Raw genomic sequence first — 19,980 nt, forward strand, 5'->3', positions numbered from 1 at the left:
AAACATGTTTGTTTGAACATTGTTTTTTTGTTGGTTCATTGAAATGAACAGATTCACAGAAATCACTACTCTGTAAATGGCCAAAAAAAAAAAAAAAAAAAAACATCTTTTCTAAATTCTGTCAATTTTATTTATAATTTGCTACTTTACTGAATGAATAAAGGAGCAGTTTTGTTTAACATTGTCTTGAGCAACAATAGGCTGTGTCCTGATTTTAGACAGGAACAAAGAGACATTGTGTTTCTGTTCCATTTCTATACAGTTGCTGGGCATAACCCCATTCATACATTACAGACATATGTACATTTTCCATGACCTTTGTCCTGGCATTGGTTATAAACCTCACAACATGCTACCCTTCCTTCTATTACCACAGCAACATGGCATTACTATCAGATTGGGGTCCCGGTGGGGTGCCTTATTCTCATTAGGTTGTACTCGTCCCAATATCAGTCTTGTTAAGGAGCAAAGAGGCCTTATCTGCACCAGCAGTTACAGTGCTGTAGAGCTTGGGCAAAAAAAAATAAATAAAAATAAAAAAATAATTTACTGCATTTAATTACTCATTCAGGACTGAAGCAAAGAAAACCCAAAGGCAGAATCAGAGTGCAGTGGCAATGAAGGGTGATAGCAGATATGTGTTTCAGTAAGTGAAACAGGCATTCAGAACAGCCCTTTTCCCTTCTCTATCACCTTCACTCTGTGACAAATGGGGGATCCAACTTTCGTAACCCGAAGGCTTTGAGACTGTGGTTTAAACCCCCAGGTCTCAGTAGTCGGTTGGTGGCAGGCTTAGCCGTGACCAGGGCAAATCATTTACATGCTCATATAGGCCACCAGACTTCTCAAGCAAATCCAGTTATGGCATGATGTGAATGTGTGTGACAGGAATCAAGGGATGCCATGCACACTTCCATGTAAAAAATAAAATAAAAATAAACAGTAATCTGTTATTAAGATGGAAAAAAAAAGAGGGGGGGGGGGGGGGGGGTACTAGTTAATTTAAAGGGCAGTTAGTTTAAGCATTACAAATAATATCCTTTAAAATGAGCTTAATTGTGTAAGAAGAAATGGGACTGCAAAAAATGGCTGGTTAAAAATAGTCTATAATTACATTAAAACGTTATAGTGACCATGTTGCTAATATAGAGAGAGCACTGAAAGAGATCAAGTGATGCGTATTTGACCAAGCAATAACAATCTGAATTGGATCTATGACATAAGCCAGACAGCAGCAGCATCCAAAAAAAAAAAAAAAAAAAACAATCTGTGCACTTGTTGCCATTAGTTACGGAACAGTTGCTGTGGACACTGAAGATTTTGATGTCTTTCGGTAAGAGGAATTACACCAGGGGTCAAACAGGGACTGTGAGAAAATGTAATTACTCATTACATCAGATAATCAGGATTCACCAAACTAAAATTACAAACCACTTTTTAAATTGATTCCATCAAGAAAACTATTACATGAAGCAAACTATTTTATGAGGTATCATAATGATTCAAGATAATTTTCTCAATGTCTAATTTGTCTTCCTGTACATCCTGTTTTAACATTTTTGGCTATGCCAAATAATTGTAAAGAACCTAGTACTCATCCATCCATTTGAGAGCTGTTTGAAAATAAACTTTTTGTGTGTGTGTGTAATGTTATAAGTAACACATGTCCATTATGTGAAAAACACTCCCTCTCTGTAGGGCAGATAGTGGTAGTAGAGCAAAGTCTAGAAATGTCTAGCATAACAAAAATGCAAGCTTGTGTAATTCTGTTGAAGATCGCACCTTCACTAATTTAATTATATGAAAAAAGTGTTTCAAATTTTTTATGCATGACTATTCAATAGGTTTCACATTATGAATTGATTATTTAATTTTTTTTATTGACAAGACTTTTTTTTTATCTACAATGTAACAATTGAATAAAATCACATAAATACATATTGCATTAGCATTTGATATTGTACATTTCATCTCACACGACTCTTCTTCAGTGTGGACATGTTCCCAGAGGCTTTCAGTTTGGCGTGAAGATGTATCTTCAACCTTTTCTAGATCATCCACAGCTGCACCAGGAAAGATAGTAAGCGTCCATTGAAGGAGTAGGTTCCTGAAAAAAATTAAGCAATTTATATATCTATTAAATCTCATACTTGTTGCCATCGACAACTATTTTCAGATCTGAACAAAACAAGCCATTACTGTGACAGACTTTCCACATTACTGCTTCTGGTACTTTAATGCCAGGTGTAGGGCTTCACGATTAATCAGCATAAAACTGAAACCACTTAAGACTTAGCAAATAAAAACACTGCATGCTTCAGAGTGAAGTGTGGCACTGTTCTTTTACAGAGCTGATTGCTCTGAGATGGGTTGCTTATAATGTACACTTAGTAATGCAACACGTGCAAACCTTCTTCATAAACTTTCATAAAAGTTACAACAGCAATCTTTCTAATTTTAATTTGAAAACATATTTCAGAAATCCAGTGGCTAGACATGAGTGAATGTATTGAATGTATTATAGACAGTATTTTTTGTCTGTTGTAATACAGACTAAAACTTCCATAGAGAGACACATTATATTTGAAAAGAGACATGACCAATGTGTAAACATACTGTCTATATTGGACCCTGATAACTGCTGCTTGTGTTTATATTTCTTAATATGTTTGACATTTTAATATTTTTCTGTAAATAAATTAGATTTTTATGATTGTTTTATAATCATACTGATATATAATTACACCATTTTGGCCGAATCCTGCAGCTTTACAAACAAGCACAGCAAACCAGGAGCTTTGGGAGAAAAAAAAAAAAAAAAGAGAAAAAAATCCCCAAAACGTACTGCCCTAAACATGAGTGCGATTTATATCTGAAACATCATCTCTCACCTGCATGAGGTAATCAGCAATGTACTCTGGTTTAAGACATTTGACTCCCTGAGCTGCAGCTTCACTGACATCCACTCTGACGTCACTCGGTTTTAACCGACTAAAATCCACAAACAGGTGAGTGGTCTCTTTAAACAGCAAGGGAGAAGGGTCTGGCAACACCTATACAGGGGGAGAGAGGGTTCATACAAGAGAAACACACACAGAAAGGAAGGAGGGGGAAGAAGAAACCACAGCTTGTAAGGTCACAGAAAAACATTTTTTTTTTTTTTTTTTTTAATGGATTCAGTGTGGATTCAAAAGAGGGACAGAAGACAAAAAGAAAACAGACCTTGGCTCCCCCGGACTCCAGCAGCCGTCTGAATCCAGCCTCTCTGGCCTGGTCAATATTCAGCATCACAGTCCAGCCACCAAACGCTCCCTGCACATCAACAGCGTCAGGTGCTGCGCCATGTACTTGCATGCTCATCCAAGCACACCATATTTATGCGTACCTCCTTGTTTGAGCAGCCTTGTAGTGTTTTCCTCCATCGCATGGCTGCCAGTGCCAGTCTCTTCTGCTGATAGTTGATGGATGGCAGAGCGTCCAGGATAGAGCTGCTGCCCCTCACTCATACTGCTCCCTCCTAATAGACATACAGGACATGAACATCATCATCTTTCATCACTGAAAGACACCAATCCCAAATTCAGACATATACCTCTAGGAAGTGTCCTTCTGCACGGCAGGCCTCCAGATACGAGCGGTGAAGAATCCACTTCCCCGCTGCCATAGCGGCCAGGTACTTCTCATTCCTCAGAGGATTAACCAACAACAACATGAGTGCAGCTGGGGTCGAAACTCTGCTTCTCCAGCACTACACCACCTGCACATGTACACAAACATGACACATCCAATAGAAGAAATTCAATAAGGTATGGAATACAACAACTGAATATAGTAAATACAGTAAAACAGTAATATTATAAAATATTACCATTTAAAAAAACGCTTTTCTATTTTAACATATCTTAATGTAATTTATTCCTCTGAAGGCAAAAACTGAAATTTTTGCAGCATTACTCCACTCTTCAGTCTTACATGATGTTTCAGAAATGATTGTTATTTGTCGGATTTCATGCTCAAGAAAGATTTACTTCTCATTAATAACAATGTTGAATTTAGGGCTGTCACTAACGATTATTTTGGTTGGTTATATTTTGAGATAATAAAAATGGACCTAAGCAAACAATAGCCTTTAAAATGACTTAAAACACGCATCATAGCAACGAGGCAATAACAATTGGTTCAAATAAAGTATCAAAAGCAAGTAATCATATGGTTTTATTGAACAAAACTGTTAAAATATACTATAATGTATTATAAACAATACCGCTAAATGTACATTATGCATTATAACAAATGACTGCAGAGGCGTCAACGGCCTGAAGAGTGTTTTTACACTTTACTGTGCAAACTAATCCTTGATTAATATCAACTAAACAACATTTAATTCAAATGTCCACTTAATCTGTAATATTTGGCCATTTCTTTAACACAGAAATGCTAAAGCCACTGTAATTTCTTGAATATGTGGACATCAAAACGTGTAAAAGAGTGAGGGTTTGAGGTTTTATTTTTAAATCGTGATGAACAGAAAGCATGTTCAGAAAGATGATGTATTCTCCTGTGTTTGTGTAGGTTTATAAATGATTTGCTTTACAAATCTGATGAAATTGCACACATTACATTCCTAGATGAACATTATAATAAACCCAAACTCACAGCAATATGCAGAGATTGAGTCTGAGATGATTTGTGCCCTGTTGAATTATTATATAAAACAGCCCTAGTTGAATTATTAGCAATGTATTCATTTTATTATTATTTTTGGCACAAACCAATTTTTTTTAATACTTTTACCATTTTATACTTTTAGCAGAGTTATTATTAAACAAGCATTTTGTGAAAGCTTACATGTGTCTGATTGGAATCTGACAACAGGTCTAATTTTATAGAGGGGCCCTAAAACCAATTAACTGATTAGTTGATTTTGAAAATACAAAGTTTTAAACATCCCTAAAAGTACAAGAAAAAAGTACAAGAAATGGGAGGCACAATGTTGCTCTGTGTACAAACCTAGCTCCTCTATAAGATGACTGTAGTCTATGCGTTCCTGTGGGTTTAATGAAGACAGCAGGAAACGTGGAGGATCCTTCACCTCCTCCTTATCTTCAACCTGCTTCGGAGAGATCTAGTAGATCAGATTTGAAGAAAATTTATTATAAATGCTGCGCATGGATAGGTGTGTGCAGTGCAATATTGTAATACCGCAATTCTGATAAAGCCAACTGAGTATGGCAAACAACCACATGTTCATGTTTTTTATGCCCTTTTTGTTTTCCACTTAATGCATGTGCATTGATGTTAAATAAGTTAATCATAACAAGAGTGTTATTTTTTGCTCTTGCTTTTTACTTCATTAAGACTCTGTGCACCATTGTGATTTGTACAGAGGTTTCACAGATTTGCACTAAAAAGCAGAGAGAGAGAGAGATTGAGATTGACTGACCGTGTACAGTTACCTGTGTCTGTCCTTCTTCAGGTCAAATCATATATTTGCGAAAAAAAACAAAAAAAAAACGGTTGTCCAAAGATGAAAGAGACCAGTGTCGTTCTGGTCAAAGCACTGAATCAATGCCACTGATCTCTATGAAGCGAAATATCAGCTTGAGCGTTACCCCAAGTGACATGTGCTTGTTGACTGAGCTTTGTAAAGTGGCACTCAAAAAGTTTCAATTAATTTTTAACAGCTTGTTTTCATTCATGAATGAATTAGCATTTTTAAACATATTAGTTAAGAATGTTTTAATGACCAACTCATTAAGGTAGCCACTTGCTGCCACCTACTGGCATAACAATGTAACTTGCACTGACTGACAGCCTGTCTACAACATGCAGAGTCAAGTCCCAGTGCTGATATTGGTGAAATATAAGCACTCTTGGAAAGCCTCTTGTCCAATCAGATTTGAGAATCGGAACTAACTGTTATACATATAATAAAACTCCACAAGCATATACACCTGCATATATATATATCAATACTGAGCCCACTCAAAATCAGCGTGTGTGTATGTACCTGTGGAAGGGAAGGGACTGCAGGTTTAGAGGTGGGGAAAGGAAAAGCAAGAGTAGGTGCTTCAGGTGTTTCAGGGCTCTGAAGCGTGTCAACTGGAGGCGGGGTCACCTTTGGCTTCAGTTGTGCATCGATGACTTCAAAAGCAGCTGGAAAGTGTCAGAAAAGTTCAATCAGAACATTTGTAATGCAATTTTTTTTAAATCTAAACTTCTGAATAGAAGTGTATCTGTAAAAGTATGACCATTTTTAAAAAATGTAAAGCTTTTTTCTCATACCCATTTCCACAAGTTCAGAGTCAGTCATGGAGACCCTGCCACTGGCTGTGTGGGTCCGAGAGGGGCGGGGGTGGGTGGGGACGATGGGCGAGGGTTTCAGAGTGCTGAGAGAGGGCTCTCCAGGGCCACTGCAGGTTATCAGCCAGTTTTAGCTCTCTCATCCCGTGTGCTGTGGGGTCATCCCACACGATCTGCTCACTCTGGGACGGCTCTGTATTCAGGTCCAAAGCGCATTTGAACGTGACATCCTGCCAAAACACAATATTTTAACATTGAAATCTTAAAAGTGCAACTTTCTTAAAGAAAAAGTGATGCAACAGCTTAAATAATTACCCCGCATCTAATGCACACCAATAAGACGTATCAGAAACAGAAAACAGAAACATATCCTGTGCCTTACATTCCTAGTGAAACAATTAAAAATTGTTGCTGTACAGATGCTGCAAGCTTTGAGGACAGTGATGGGATCAAGAGAGTAGGAGGTGGGCGATAAATACTGGAAAGACATTGATTAACCAGTAGAATGTGTCTCAACTGCTAGAGATTTTTGACTATCGTCTCTCTATCGGTGTGTTACACTTTGGCTGTGCTACATTGGTCGATGAAAAAACGTATACGTTTGCACAATTTTTAAAGCATTGCTATTTAAAAAACAAACAAATTTAAGCAAGTTGAAATGCAAGTCAGCAGAGAAAGAGAGTGAATCTAATCACCATTGTAGGCAAAATGTTATTGCCTTCGAAAGAATTGAGCACAAATGCTGACGTTGATCTTATCGCTAGCACACCATTGAGCATGTGAGTTATTTGCCGATTTTTAAATTTTTACGCTTGTATTGGGCCGATACCGTTCCGATAATCTTGTGCACTCCCTATTACTATACGTGTCAAAATGCCCGTCGTCTTTGCAAGTATCCTTATAAAAAGCAGTAATTTAGGTCTTAAGTGAAAGCAAAACAGTAGGAGAAAAGAAAACGTTGTAACAGTATTAGTTGGATGAGGGCAGCTCCGTAACGTGGACAGCAGTCTAATATTCCTGCTGTCTGTTTTCATGTTCATGATCAAAACAAAGTCAAAAGAGAAAATCTCTCACTGCTCTTGACTAAATCACTTTTGTAACTTGGATAAGAAGAAATCTATAATTTAATTTACACAGTGAAGAATTTTGCAGTGTTTTTAAACATTTAATTATTTTAAACAATGCGTGTAGCATTTCTTATTTATTCTACTTTTTTTTTTTTTTTTTTTTTTTTTCAGTTTAGGATAGTATTCGATTTTTTGTGATATTGACACTAGTGGGTAAAGTATTATGTGATTTATTATGGTATCAAAAAATTTGATATCATAAGACCTTATTCTAAAGCAAAAAACAACTTACACTGTAATATACACTGCTACCGTTAAAATAAAAATAAATCATATCATGATATAAGATATTTTGGTCATCTATCGCCCCACTTCTACTAGCGGGGGCTAGACTTGTTTTTTGTACCGTAGGGCCTCTAAAGTAACGGCTGCCGTCTCCCTGATTCGCCCCAGGCTGGTCCGGCGGTGTGGGGTGCTGACGTCGATCCCCGTGCGCCGAGGTTCTTGCCAAACCGCGCAGGCAGCCCGCGATCGAACGCTGGCACGTTTATAGTAGCAGGGACATGATGGTCCTGAAGGTTGCCTTTGAGAAGACTCTCTCTCATCTCAAACGAGTGTTCACGTGCGATGCTGAGGGAGAAGATAAGGAAGGAAGTTTATGACTTGTGAACGTTAGATGACCAAGTCCGCGGACAAATCCACAGGAATTTAATACATGAACTTCGAGAATACACAGTGTTTTAAAGTATGATCACTTCTCCAGTGCTGACGGTACTGATTCTTTCTCAGGGGGGGGGGGGCTGCACCACAGCTGAGCCAACCCTGATGAGGTGAGGACTGTCTGTGTTGCAGGTCAACAGGGCTAAGCTTAATAAATAAAAATAAATAAATGTTATAGCAATATATACATTCAAACCTAATATATAATCCATGAAGGCACTGTAATGATAAACGTGAAGTCACGTTCGAAAACTCGATTCTCAAATATAGTGACTGGTTGAGATGCCAAACAAATCGCGATTCCAATGGAGTCGGATTTGTATTTGAACCAATCTCTGAGGGGAATTGGCTACAGATTAAAAAAAGTGACTTGTCTCATGTGAACCGCGAACAATGCATTTAAATTAGGTGCATGAGCGCCACACTTGCGTAGGCAGTTATTTGAATGTGTCTGCATCTCCCCAGCTGGAGTTCTCTGAGCTTATTGTGAATTGAATTGTTTTATTTAGTATAGTTACTAAAAACTAAAGTTTCAGACTTTGTTTCTTGCCTAGAAAATGCATACTTATAAAGTAGTGTTTATATGAAAAACTACCTATGCTGCATGTATGCAGCATTTGTTTGGATAATGCATCTAAATCAGCGGGCCTCTGCCGTTAAATGGAAAATGGCATCAGACGCAGCTTAGTTTGTTAATAGTAAGAGATTTTTTTAGAAACATGTAAAAGAGTCGTTATTTTGATTTTGTTTTGCTAAATTTAAATTTAGGAATGTTATACAGTCTAATTTAAAAAGAAAAGTGCATAAACTCTGCGCATAAAAAATTTTTATGCATGCATAATGTATAAATTCATGGTCAAAAAAAAATTGTTGAGAAAAGTCCAGGGTCTGAATCCTAATTGTAAATTGAATGAATTGTTAGACGCAGCCTAGGTTGTAAACTAGTAAGAGATTAGGGGTTTGTGTAGCTACTGTATTGGGAAAAAAAAAATGGTTCAGAAAAGTCGGTTATTTAAAACATGACAAAGTCAGAGAAGTTTAGGTTTTTTTGTGTTAATGTTGAATGTTGTCACCCAATATACGTGCAAGTCTATAGCCTAGGAAACAAAACGAGGTTTTCATTTGTCAATGTAAATAGATGCTATGTAGAACTACTTGTTATTGTTAAAAGTAAAAAAAATAATGTGAGGAAATATTTTTACCAATCGTTGAAATCGAAGTCTATGAGTCTAGAGTTAAGAATTTTTTATCCGGGTACCCATTCCGCACTCGCGACCTCATAACCTCTATCGTACTGGCCAACCGACATCCTACACCGTGTTTTTGGGGTTTCAGGTGGTATCCCTATCGCTTTACTCTTGAGGGGTTTAATGTGGGAAAACAAATCAATTAACGTCACGAAAAAGATCAGTTATCTAAGTAAGACATTTTGTCCAAGAAATGTCTTTTCAAGGTTATGATGTGCTTAAATGTGCAATGTTGTAACAATCGTGTCAACATGGTGTCTTCACACTTAGGAAAAACAAGCAAAAACGAAGTACTCCACGTTGTACAAACAAATACATTTAATGTAGGAATAGTATTATATCTAAAAAAAATGCGCAAAATTCACAAAAACTAACAGACTGTTAAAACTTATTGTGTTTAAGACTATTTTTTGGTTCGGGTATCTTGTCTACTATGCGGCTCTGTGAATTCGGTGAAATCTGCATCAAGGTGTAAACAAAGCTCTAACAAGCCACTCAGTCAGGAAAATAACATACTTCCTCAACAATAGGAATAGAACAAGCACAATATTAACTAAACAGTGCTTTTGGGCTTTTAGGCTAAGTATAAAAGAAATATTAAGATACAAAAATGGTTATTGAACGTGTAGATGTAAAAAAATAAAGTCCAGCATAGTTCTTACTGTTATAAAATAACACTGAGACCCTTAATCCATTAAGAACGTACTACAACAAAGTTGCTCAGTCAAGGCAGCAGTGAGGAAAATGTTGTATTCTTGTGCGCAGAGGGTTATCTCGTTAGTTTGCTTGCACTCTAAGACCGGACTAAGCACAAGATCCAAATACAGATACCACAGCGGTGTTCTCTCTTCTCAACGGTTTTACACTTGCATCCCCCATAGGCCTAACTAACTGGTGATTTACTAGGATATTCGCCAAGATGTGCTTTTTGATGTAATCTCATCTGTATTTGTTCATTCAAGCACTCTCTGTGCACGCACTTTGGATGCCTGCAGAAAACTTCTCACACATCACGTGACAGTTCTGTCAACTGTCCCGAGACTTTTATACTCGCCTTGTGCCTTCAGGCAGTCTTATTATCGAGTCCTGACAGGTGAGTTTGAAGGAGAATACACGCGCCTGCTGGCACTGCATAGACGGACACTGCGCATGAAAATTGGAATATTCCAAAATTACCAGGGTGCCTATTTATACTGCATGTTTTGATATTCTATGCGTGGCATCGTATCGTTAGACATTTGATTGATGTATCGATTCATATCGATGGATCGTTACACCCCTAATACACACAGCTTTGAAGGGCAACATGCTAGGATTGAAGAGTATGGGTAGTGCAGTGCAAGGCATAAATTCCTCACCCTTGTCTCCTCATTCTCTGCACAAGCCCTGAGTCTGGTGCGGGGGAGTGGAAGGAGGAGGTGACCTCTGAGTGGGTATCTGCCACCTGACTCATGGTGAGGCTCATTTTGGGATTGAATGTAAAAGGGTAAGAGTGACTCAGACACATGCTTTTGGATCATCTGCACACTTGAAAATGAAAGACAATTTTTTTTAAAATCGATATATTGCAAAGTGATAGTGACGAACATGTATTAATGTTACAAAAGTTTGTTTTTCAAATAAATGCTATAAATGCTATTCTTTTTATCAAAGAATCCTGAATATTTAAAAAAAAATAAGACAAAGAGACCTTGTTTTGTGAGATATGTATTTGTGTGTACGTACAGCCTGTAGCCAGTGTTGTGACACTATATGCAGTCCTCTCTCTTTGACAGCTTTATATTCTTTACTGTTGTCTCCCACTTTACCCTGGTAGATGTAATGAGTGACAGAGTCGTCACACGACCACCTATACGAGAGAAAATCTATAAGACTCCACCCCTTTGGTTAAAAACAAAACAAATATACAGCATCTCCTACCAACATCTCAGATGACATTATTAGTTTAAGACTGACTCATAGAGAGTAAGAGTCAGAGATTTGGCATATACCTGAAGTCTGCGCCAAGAGAGGCGGCCACTGCATTGAGTTCACTCTGTTTCTTGCTTAATTTCTTGCTTACACACACCACCACCCCACTGAGAGGAGCTGCAGCCTTCTGCTCCACCTGCATGGTACAGACACACCTGTATTTATCTGTATTCACCATAGAGGTTGTATGTGTATATGAGTGTGTGTGTGTACCTCAGGTTCAGGATTTTCTCCCAGTTGTGGACTGGCAGTCATGGATGCAAGGCTTGTAACATGGCTTCGGTTGCTGTTGGCAACTGCAGCTTTAAGGTTCTTCTCAATGACCTCTGAAAGAGGAGTCTCTGACCCCTGACCTTGAGGCTTATTACCAGGAGTCTGTAAATTGGTCAAACACATCCTACAACAGACATACCACCCAAATTTACCATATTACAAAACTTAGTTATTTTGTTTTATCTTAATCATTGTGCACTTCTCTCTGACCCACAGAATTCAAGGCTGGTTTTGCCATTGTATCTGTCTATATGTAATTCTGGTAACACTTTACAATAAGGCTCATTAGTTAACTACTTTAGTTAACATGAACATGAATACTTCTACAGCATTTATTGATCTTAGTTAATGTTAACATTTACTAATGCATTATTAAAATCAAAAGTTGTGTTTATTAACATTAGTTAATGCACTGTGAATTAATGAACTAACAATGAACGTCTGTATTTTTATTAACTGACATTAACAAAGTTTAATTAATACTGTAATAAAATGTATTGTCATTGTTTGTTTATGTTAGCTAACACATTAGCTAACATTAACTTATGGAAACTTATTGTAAAATGTTACCGTAATTCTATATGTAAATGAGCTCTCTTATGATTGGCTAACCCCGTCTGCATGTGAAAATGCGCAAACAGCGCCTCCAGCAAATCGCTGAACACTGAACGGACTTCTTTTCTGTCATTCATGAAACACGAGAAGAACAAAAATGTGTGTGTAAATCCGTTCTGACGTAAAAACTTTGGAATTCATGAAAATTCTCGTATTTTCAAATTGTTAGTTTTTAACCAGTAAACAAAGCAAAAGATGTTTTCTGAACTTTAAATCAGATCCCATTCAATTTCCAGCTCACCTTTGTGTTAAATGAGGGGCGAAGAAGTCTGTCTCTGCTCAGGAATCGAGAGGGAGTGTCTAGATGGAGGGAAGAGTCTTTCTGCAAGGCTCCTTTAGCCACCTCCTGTCCTGGGGTGGCCACATCCGCCTGTTCCTCCTCTCCCTCTCTCAACCTCCTGACCACTGAGCGGACAGTGCGGCTCTGAAAGCGAGCCATGTCCAGAGGGGTGATGGCAGCACTATTTTGTGGGCCCAGTAGTGGTAGCTCTGGTGAACGCTGATGGAGACGCAGAGGTGGTGGATCTTTCTGAGATGCTCCAACAAAACTGTCCTCAGTTCTCTCTATGTAAAATCACAAATAGTTAGTGATATTTGGTGTCCAAGTAGCCATTTTATAGTGGAGCATGGCATTTCTGAAATTGTGTTATGTCATTTAAAATTGATTTTCAGATTTAAATTCAGAAATACATCACAACAGCTTGTTAATTAGTCATAAGCAAATTCATTATAATTCTACTTCTACTGACTAACCTGGAGAGGAGGCAGGTCAACCAGGTATTGTCCCTCATCAGCACGCTTCCCTGTTCTGGCAGACTCTAAAACCCAGCGGATTGTGACTGCAGCTAGCCCCCATTTCTGTGCCGCCTGGTATTTAGTGCCCTCAGGAGTCTGGAGTACCAAATGAGTGCTGGCCAACATTCCCTTTTTCTGATTAGCAGTCCGCACAAAATAATCCTGAACCACTGCAGACAGATGTGTAGGGGTAGAGAAATATGAAAACATTAGATTAGCACTGAGAAAAAGGTTGTTTAGATATTTGTATTGAAAAACAAGACAAAAATCCTGAGGAAGACATAAAACTTGAAACTACCTAGAAGGTGAGGACAGTGAGCAAAAGGTCTCACCTCGCTCCCAGGTGTTTGGCAAGCTGAATGAGAGCATCTCTCTCAGCTCCAGTGAACTGACTGACAGACAGCACACAGTCTTTGAGAGGAGAGAAGGAACTTCTCTCACTGCTACTGGAGTGAAAAGAGGATGAGAGGCTAAGCGGCAACCAACGCACTGCTGCTCCACACACATGACCTGAACACACACACACAAACACAGACCAGTAGTAATAAATAAAACATCACAAAGAGTATCCTGTCTGTGCATAAACTCAAATGTATCTTTCTTACCAGCCAGGTATCTGTTGCAACCTCATCTACTGTGGCCTCCACATCACAGCCCAGCAGTGGCACAATGGCATAATGCCCCACAGCTCTCGAACGGCCGACCAAGATCTTCCCAGAGTTTTCCATGACTAGCTCTGAGAGCTGGGCTTCAGTATCGGCTCCAAAGCCAACCAAGATAAAGCGCTTCCCTGCAAACAGGCCACCCTCTGAGGTTCAACACAAGGTGGAGTCCTTCCCTGCAGGTGGAGGCTCTGGAAGCAAAATGCTCTGCCTATTGTTGGTACTGGGCTGAGGTAGCTCCACTACAGAAAAGACAGGCAGGGAAGAATGAGGGAGATAGACAGGTGTAAACAGAGGAGAATTTAAACTATTTATCAACTCACCCACAGTCTGGTCATTCTCCATGTATTGCGATAGCAGGTCTTCCTCTGCTCTGGCTTGTCGGCTTGGACTAGGGGCAGGAGGGGGAGCTACAGATGGTCTGGATGCACGGGGGGGGGGGGGGGGCGGCTTTGTGAGGAGCAGGCATATCAACAGCGGCTGGGGCAGGGGGCAGGAAAGAGGGGTGAAAGTAGTCATCCTCTGGGAGCAAGGAACCACGGGAGAACTGTCCAGCAACCACTGCACAGTCACTACATGTGGTCTGAGGAGAAAAACATGTCTGAGAAGCACATTTGAATTGTTTAAATTGTACCTTCTTCTGACCAAAGAAGCCAACTGGAATAGGAAGGATCCATCTGAATAGCATGAACCTTGCGTTAAGGCTGGGTGGTATATTGAGTTTGTATGATATATTAATATATTTTTAATAGGAAATATGGTATAAGGAAATACCACCTATATCGATAAACAGTAGTTTGATACGAGTGCATCTGAATAATAGCAGAGGACACAGAGTGAGCTGCTGCGGGGAAAGTGCATAATCCAATTTGTCCTAAACATGAGATATAAGGGCTTTAAAATAACTGGTAAGATATAGTTAACACGTATAGTGTTAACAGATGCTCTGACAGACACATGAGCTGCTGACAGAGAGGCTATGCACAGTTTAATGTGTTTGAGATGTGCTGTTATCCTCAGTGCATAACTTACATTTCACAGGTATATTCTCCCTTGGTAAATGTTAAAAGTCATGGAAATATTTCCATTTTTGCTGTTAGGTGCCTTTGGAATGTGATTCTCTGCTGAACTTCACAGACTTCAGTGAACAATCGCTGTTGCGTGCATGTGCGCAAACAGGCCCGAGTGCAAAAGTAAGTACAAGTAAGTGTATATTATGATAGCAGATACAGTAGCAGTAATGGAGTAATCAAAAATAAATACAATTAATCTGTGCTCGTGTTATTTACTTTATTTTTAAGTTTAGTAAACTTAACTTCTGCCTTAAAAAGCATTATTTTTGTTTTTAGATTGTAATGTTACAATGTTAGAACGTAATGTCATTTATCCCCTTTTTTTGCACAAAGCATAGCCTACTTTCACTATTGTCTTCATTGCCTTTAATATAAACATTGTTTTACTGGACAAAATTGGGCAGGATGTTAAAAAAATTAAATATCTATTTATACATACAGTACAGGTCAAAAGTTTGGAAACATTACTATTTGTAATGTTTTTGAAAGAAGTTTCTTCTGCTCATCAAGCCTGCCATTATTGATCAAAAATACAGAATTTTTTTTAATATTTGTGATATATATGATACCATTTTAAATTAATTGTTATTAAATTTATTATACTTTATCATTTATTTCATGTGATGCAAACCCTGAATTTTTTAGGCTCAATTATCACATGATCCTTTAGAAATCATTCTACTATGATGATTCATTATCAAAGTTGGAAACAGTTCTGCCTGCTTAATATTTTTTCAGAACATGTGATAATTTTTTAGGATAATTTGATGAATAAAAAGTAAAAAAAAAGAAGCTATGTTTTAAAAAATAAAAATTTTTGTAATAACAATATACATACTGGTCAGTAATTTGGGGTCAGTAGAATTTTTTTTCTATCTTTTTTTAAAATAAATCAAAACTTTTATCCACCAAGGATGTGTTAAATTGATAAAAGTGATAGTAAAGGAATATATATTATTAGAATTTTTTTTTTTTGAATAAATGCAGTTCTTTTTAACCTTTTATTCATCAAATATATTAGACAGCAGAACTGTTTCCAACACTCATAATAAATCAGAATATTAGAATGATTTCTAAAATGGTCATGTGATAGTTTGGATGTGACACTGAAGGCTTGGGTAATGATGCTGAAAATTCAGCTTTGCATTCACAGGACTACATGTTAAATTTTTAAAGTATATGCAAATAGAACAATATTATTTTTAAGGTGTAAATAAGAATTTTCACAATATTTACTGTTTTGTCTGTATTTTTGATCAAATAAATGGAGGCTTGATGAGCAGAAGAGGACTTCTTTCACAAACATTTAAAAATATTAATGTTTCCAACGTTTTGACCTGTACTGTATATAAATAGAAATAATCCAAATAGAACATGTAGAGAATAGCAAGATACAGGTGGCTCTCAATAAATTAGAATAGTTGTGGAAAAGGTCATTTAGTTCAGTAATTCAACTCCAATTGTGAAACTCGTGTTAGTAAATAATTCACTGCACAAAGACTGAAAAGTAGTTTCAGTCTTGTGTTTCTTATAAGTGTGATGATTTTGGCTCACATTTAACAAAAACCCACCAATTCATCTCCCAAAAATTAGAAGACTTAATAAGACAAAAAAAAAAAAAACAGTTTTAGTGAATTATTGGCCTTCTGGAAAGTATGTTTCATTTACTGTACATTTACGTCACTACTTGGTAGGGGCTCCTGTTGCTTTTATCACTGCCTGAAGTGCTTCCAAATTTCTTGGTAACCGGGTGCAGTGACGTTGGTTTTCAAAAACACACATGGACCAACACCAGCAGATTAGAACAGTGCACCCCAAATCATCAGAAAAAAAAAAAAAAAAGACAGACTGTGGAACTTAACACTGTACTTCAAGCAACTTGGGCTATTGCGCTTCTCAACCCTTCCTACACACGCCTAGGACCTTGGTTTCCAAATCCAGTCCAGTTCTTCTTCGCCTTAGCCCATGTAAGACACCTATGACGTTGGTCTGTGGGTCAGGAGTAGCTTAAAAAAAGGAATATTGACAACTGTATCCAACCTTCATTGACACATCTGTGTGTGGTGGCCTCTTGATGCCTTGACCCCAGCCCTCAACAGAGTCCATTCCTTAGAAGTTCACTCAAATTCTTGACATCGGATTTTGCTTGACAATACTCACAAGGGCTGCGGGCTCTCTTGGTTGGTTGGCAATCTTTTTCTTTCCACACTTGTTTTCCTTCCACGCAAATTTCTGTTAAAAATGCTTGGATATCAGCACTCAGCCAGCTTCTTTGGCAAATGATGTGGGTGGCTTACCCCTCCTTGTGAATGGTTGTCAATGCATTGTCTTCTGGCACAACGGTCAGATCCAGCAGTCTTCACCCATGATTGTGTAAGCCTAGTGGAACCGAACTGCGAGACAATTTTGAAGGCTCCAGGAAACCCTTTGCAGGTGTTTTGAAGTTGATAGCTGAGTGGCATTGCACCATATTCTCATTTGTTGTAGATGAGTGGGGGGTTTTTTTTGTTAAATGTGCAGCCAAAAATCATCACAATTAAAAAGACTAAAAACGTAAACTAAATTTTCAGTCTGTGTTGCATTGAAAATTTATTTTGAAATACACAAGTCGTACAATTTGAGTTGAATTACTGAAAAAAAAAAAAAGAACTTTTCCACGGAATTCTAATTTATTGAGATGCACCTTTTATAGTCCCTTATATAAGCATTGGCAGCCCAACAAAATACTGAGCCTGTGAGTTTTTGGCCATATCGCCCTAGCACAACCTTGCATATTCGGCAACTAATTCCGCCTCAAAGGTCCTCATTATAGCAACATTGGACTCTAAGCTGGTTTTAGTGTTTTTTTATGTTTAAATAGAAAATAAAAAACAATACCGTGACGACAAATTTAGACTGACCTGTTGGGAGTGGCGTTTGTCAAGGAAGACTTTGACTCCCTGGTCGGTTTCACACAACACTATGTGGTGTCCAGCCTTTGGCTGGGCGGGTTGAAGCCGCACACAGCCCTCCGGCAGAGTTTACCCCATCCTTTCGCAGGTTTCTCCACTTCTTTTCTTTCCTGAAAAGCAACAAGGGTATAGCTCCAAGACACAAACGGTGAAAAAAAGGGGGGTAACGACTGATAAGTTTTTTTTTTTTTTTTTTTAATGTTTAAATTCCCACCAATGCAGACAGGGATTATCACTTCGACATTTTAACTTAATTTAAACAACGTTCAAAACCGCTTAGTTGGTACTTACAAATTTAAGTAACAAACTTAACCTTGACAGCCTCCCACAGGGTTCATACAACTCGCCAAGCAGTCATGTCAATGAGCTCAAACTGGATCAGGAGTCCTCAATGTGGCTCCACTCCTTCTTTGTGTGAGCGGCTGTTTCATTCACAGATTCATACTGATAGTGGACATTATTGCTTAAATTCCCGCCCATAATGAAGGCCATTCTTCAAAATCAAAATGACACAAAGAAACTATACATCTGTAAACTGTAAACAACTCCGACATATGGTTTTGTGTTCGGGGCGCTTTTAGAACAATATAGAAATTAAATCCCCCCCATGTCTTTTATAAAATGTCATATGGCCTACTGTGACTACAAATAGAAGATAAAACCGAACCGACTGAATAAGCAGGGGTATTGTTTCATAACGCTTTATTTCTGTGTGCAACTAATTTTCCAATTCCTGAATTAGTTAATTCTGATCCATGGATCACTCGATAGTAAAACACTGAATGCTTCTGGTTTTAATATTTTAACAAATGGCTGGTGGTTCCATGTTCGTTTTGTTATCGCACTATTTCCCGTGACTTATGTCTTATTAGTTTTCTGATAACTTCTCTTTTTGTGTGTGGTTTGCGTGGATGTTGTTCCTGAGAGGCGTGTAAAGGGGGGGGGTTTAGTGAAACGCAGCAGAGGCTTCTGGGCCCTACTTGTTGAAACGTTAGTTGCTATTTTTGGGCCTCTGGTGGCTACAACGGTCTGAGGCTATTACCCCGCCTGGCCCGTTTAAAGCAACTGGCCCCTCAGTGGCGCCGATAGTGTAAAAGCAGCTAATGACACAGTGTTATAATCACCCTCTTTGGTCCTATTTGCGTTCCTGTCGGGAGGATAGAGGGAGGACTGGGTTCCCCCCCCCTCCCTTCGAGGTTCCTAGTGTAGTTCCTGGGGGTGTGGTGCCGGTTCCGTGTGTGGGGTTGTGGTAGGTGGTGCTGGGTTTATTATTTTTTTTCACTAAACGTTCTTCTTTCTTCTCTTTCCTCCGCGCTCTTCTGTCCACGCTCCACGCATACCCTGCTCTCATCCTCGGCAGAGCCCTTCTCTCTTCGATGCTGTCAAAAACCACCAGTGGCAGGGACACACAGATACGTTCCAGCATTCTAGGCGGCAAAACTAATCTTTCTGGTCTGCTAGGGGCCTGAAATGAAACAACATAAAATGACAGTGAAGAAAAGTCTTTGTCCCAAAAGCATAAATTGGAAATGGAAGTCAACAGAAAACCATGAGTTTAAGGGGGTCACCAACTGTGGGTTCACTGAGACAAAATCAGGTGAGTGCACTCATTTCATCTTTAGCTTTCTGCCCCGTGTAGTTGCCTCGCCATTCTGCTCACACCAACCTCTGACCCTCTTTATACCACGAAAACAACACCCGCTCACAGTAGAGAGTCCCCTCACACACACCGTACAGCCTTTCAGGACTTGGCAACTGATACTCCTCCATATTCAACTCAGATTGATGGAAACACCCTGTGGGGAAGACAAACGAACTATTTTGAAATGGGTTTTTTTTTTTTAGGACAGAGACTTTTTGAACAATATGAGTAAAAAACGTGGGCAGTCGAATCTGTTATGACCTTTTCGTTCCTAAATGTCCCATAAGGGATAAATATTATTATATTTCACTGGAAAGAATCTTCATGTACAGAATTCTTAAGCATGTTGGTTGATGTCCTTACGACCGTTTTGGAGAGGTTGAGGTTTCTTTCACACTGTATCTTAGATACCCTGTTGTCCTAAAAGTTAAAGAGACTTGTTTAAAACATCAAGGACAACAACAAAAACCTTAAAATATATCCACAGCAATTTTTACAGAAGAGATTTCAGTTTGTTCTTCCTTTCCTGGAACCCTTGAACACTGTTTTTACTGCTGTGATTTTGCCTTGGATTTTGAGTGGATATTATCGATTAGCTTTCAGTGAAATATAAATTTACCCCTTAGGTTTAGAAAGCACCCTGTTTTTAATAATATGTGAC

At 38.5% G+C, this 19,980-nt stretch overlaps 1 protein-coding gene across 1 annotated transcript; it reads right to left on the bottom strand.

Annotated features, from left to right (window-relative positions):
- Nucleotides 1-1,834: 1,834 nt before the first annotated feature.
- On the bottom strand, nt 1,835-16,832 carry LOC109104001 (DNA topoisomerase II binding protein 1). Its single transcript, XM_042714897.1, is given in 31 exon segments — nt 1,835-2,021; nt 2,023-2,073; nt 2,075-2,107; nt 2,892-3,053; nt 3,223-3,335; nt 3,382-3,497; nt 3,570-3,697; nt 3,699-3,757; nt 5,011-5,125; nt 6,011-6,156; nt 6,286-6,413; nt 6,485-6,533; nt 6,619-6,625; nt 10,696-10,740; nt 10,742-10,768; nt 10,770-10,826; nt 10,828-10,851; nt 10,853-10,864; nt 11,063-11,186; nt 11,329-11,444; nt 11,522-11,692; nt 11,694-11,705; nt 12,438-12,758; nt 12,950-13,161; nt 13,325-13,421; nt 13,424-13,501; nt 13,597-13,895; nt 13,977-14,088; nt 14,090-14,202; nt 14,205-14,430; nt 16,767-16,832. Coding segments are annotated over 31 exon segments (3,273 nt in total). The 3' UTR covers nt 1,835-1,967.
- Between the last annotated feature and the right edge of the window lie 3,148 nt (nt 16,833-19,980).

Source organism: Cyprinus carpio, chromosome A24 (genome assembly GCF_018340385.1).
Source record: "Cyprinus carpio isolate SPL01 chromosome A24, ASM1834038v1, whole genome shotgun sequence".
NCBI lineage: Eukaryota > Metazoa > Chordata > Actinopteri > Cypriniformes > Cyprinidae > Cyprinus > Cyprinus carpio.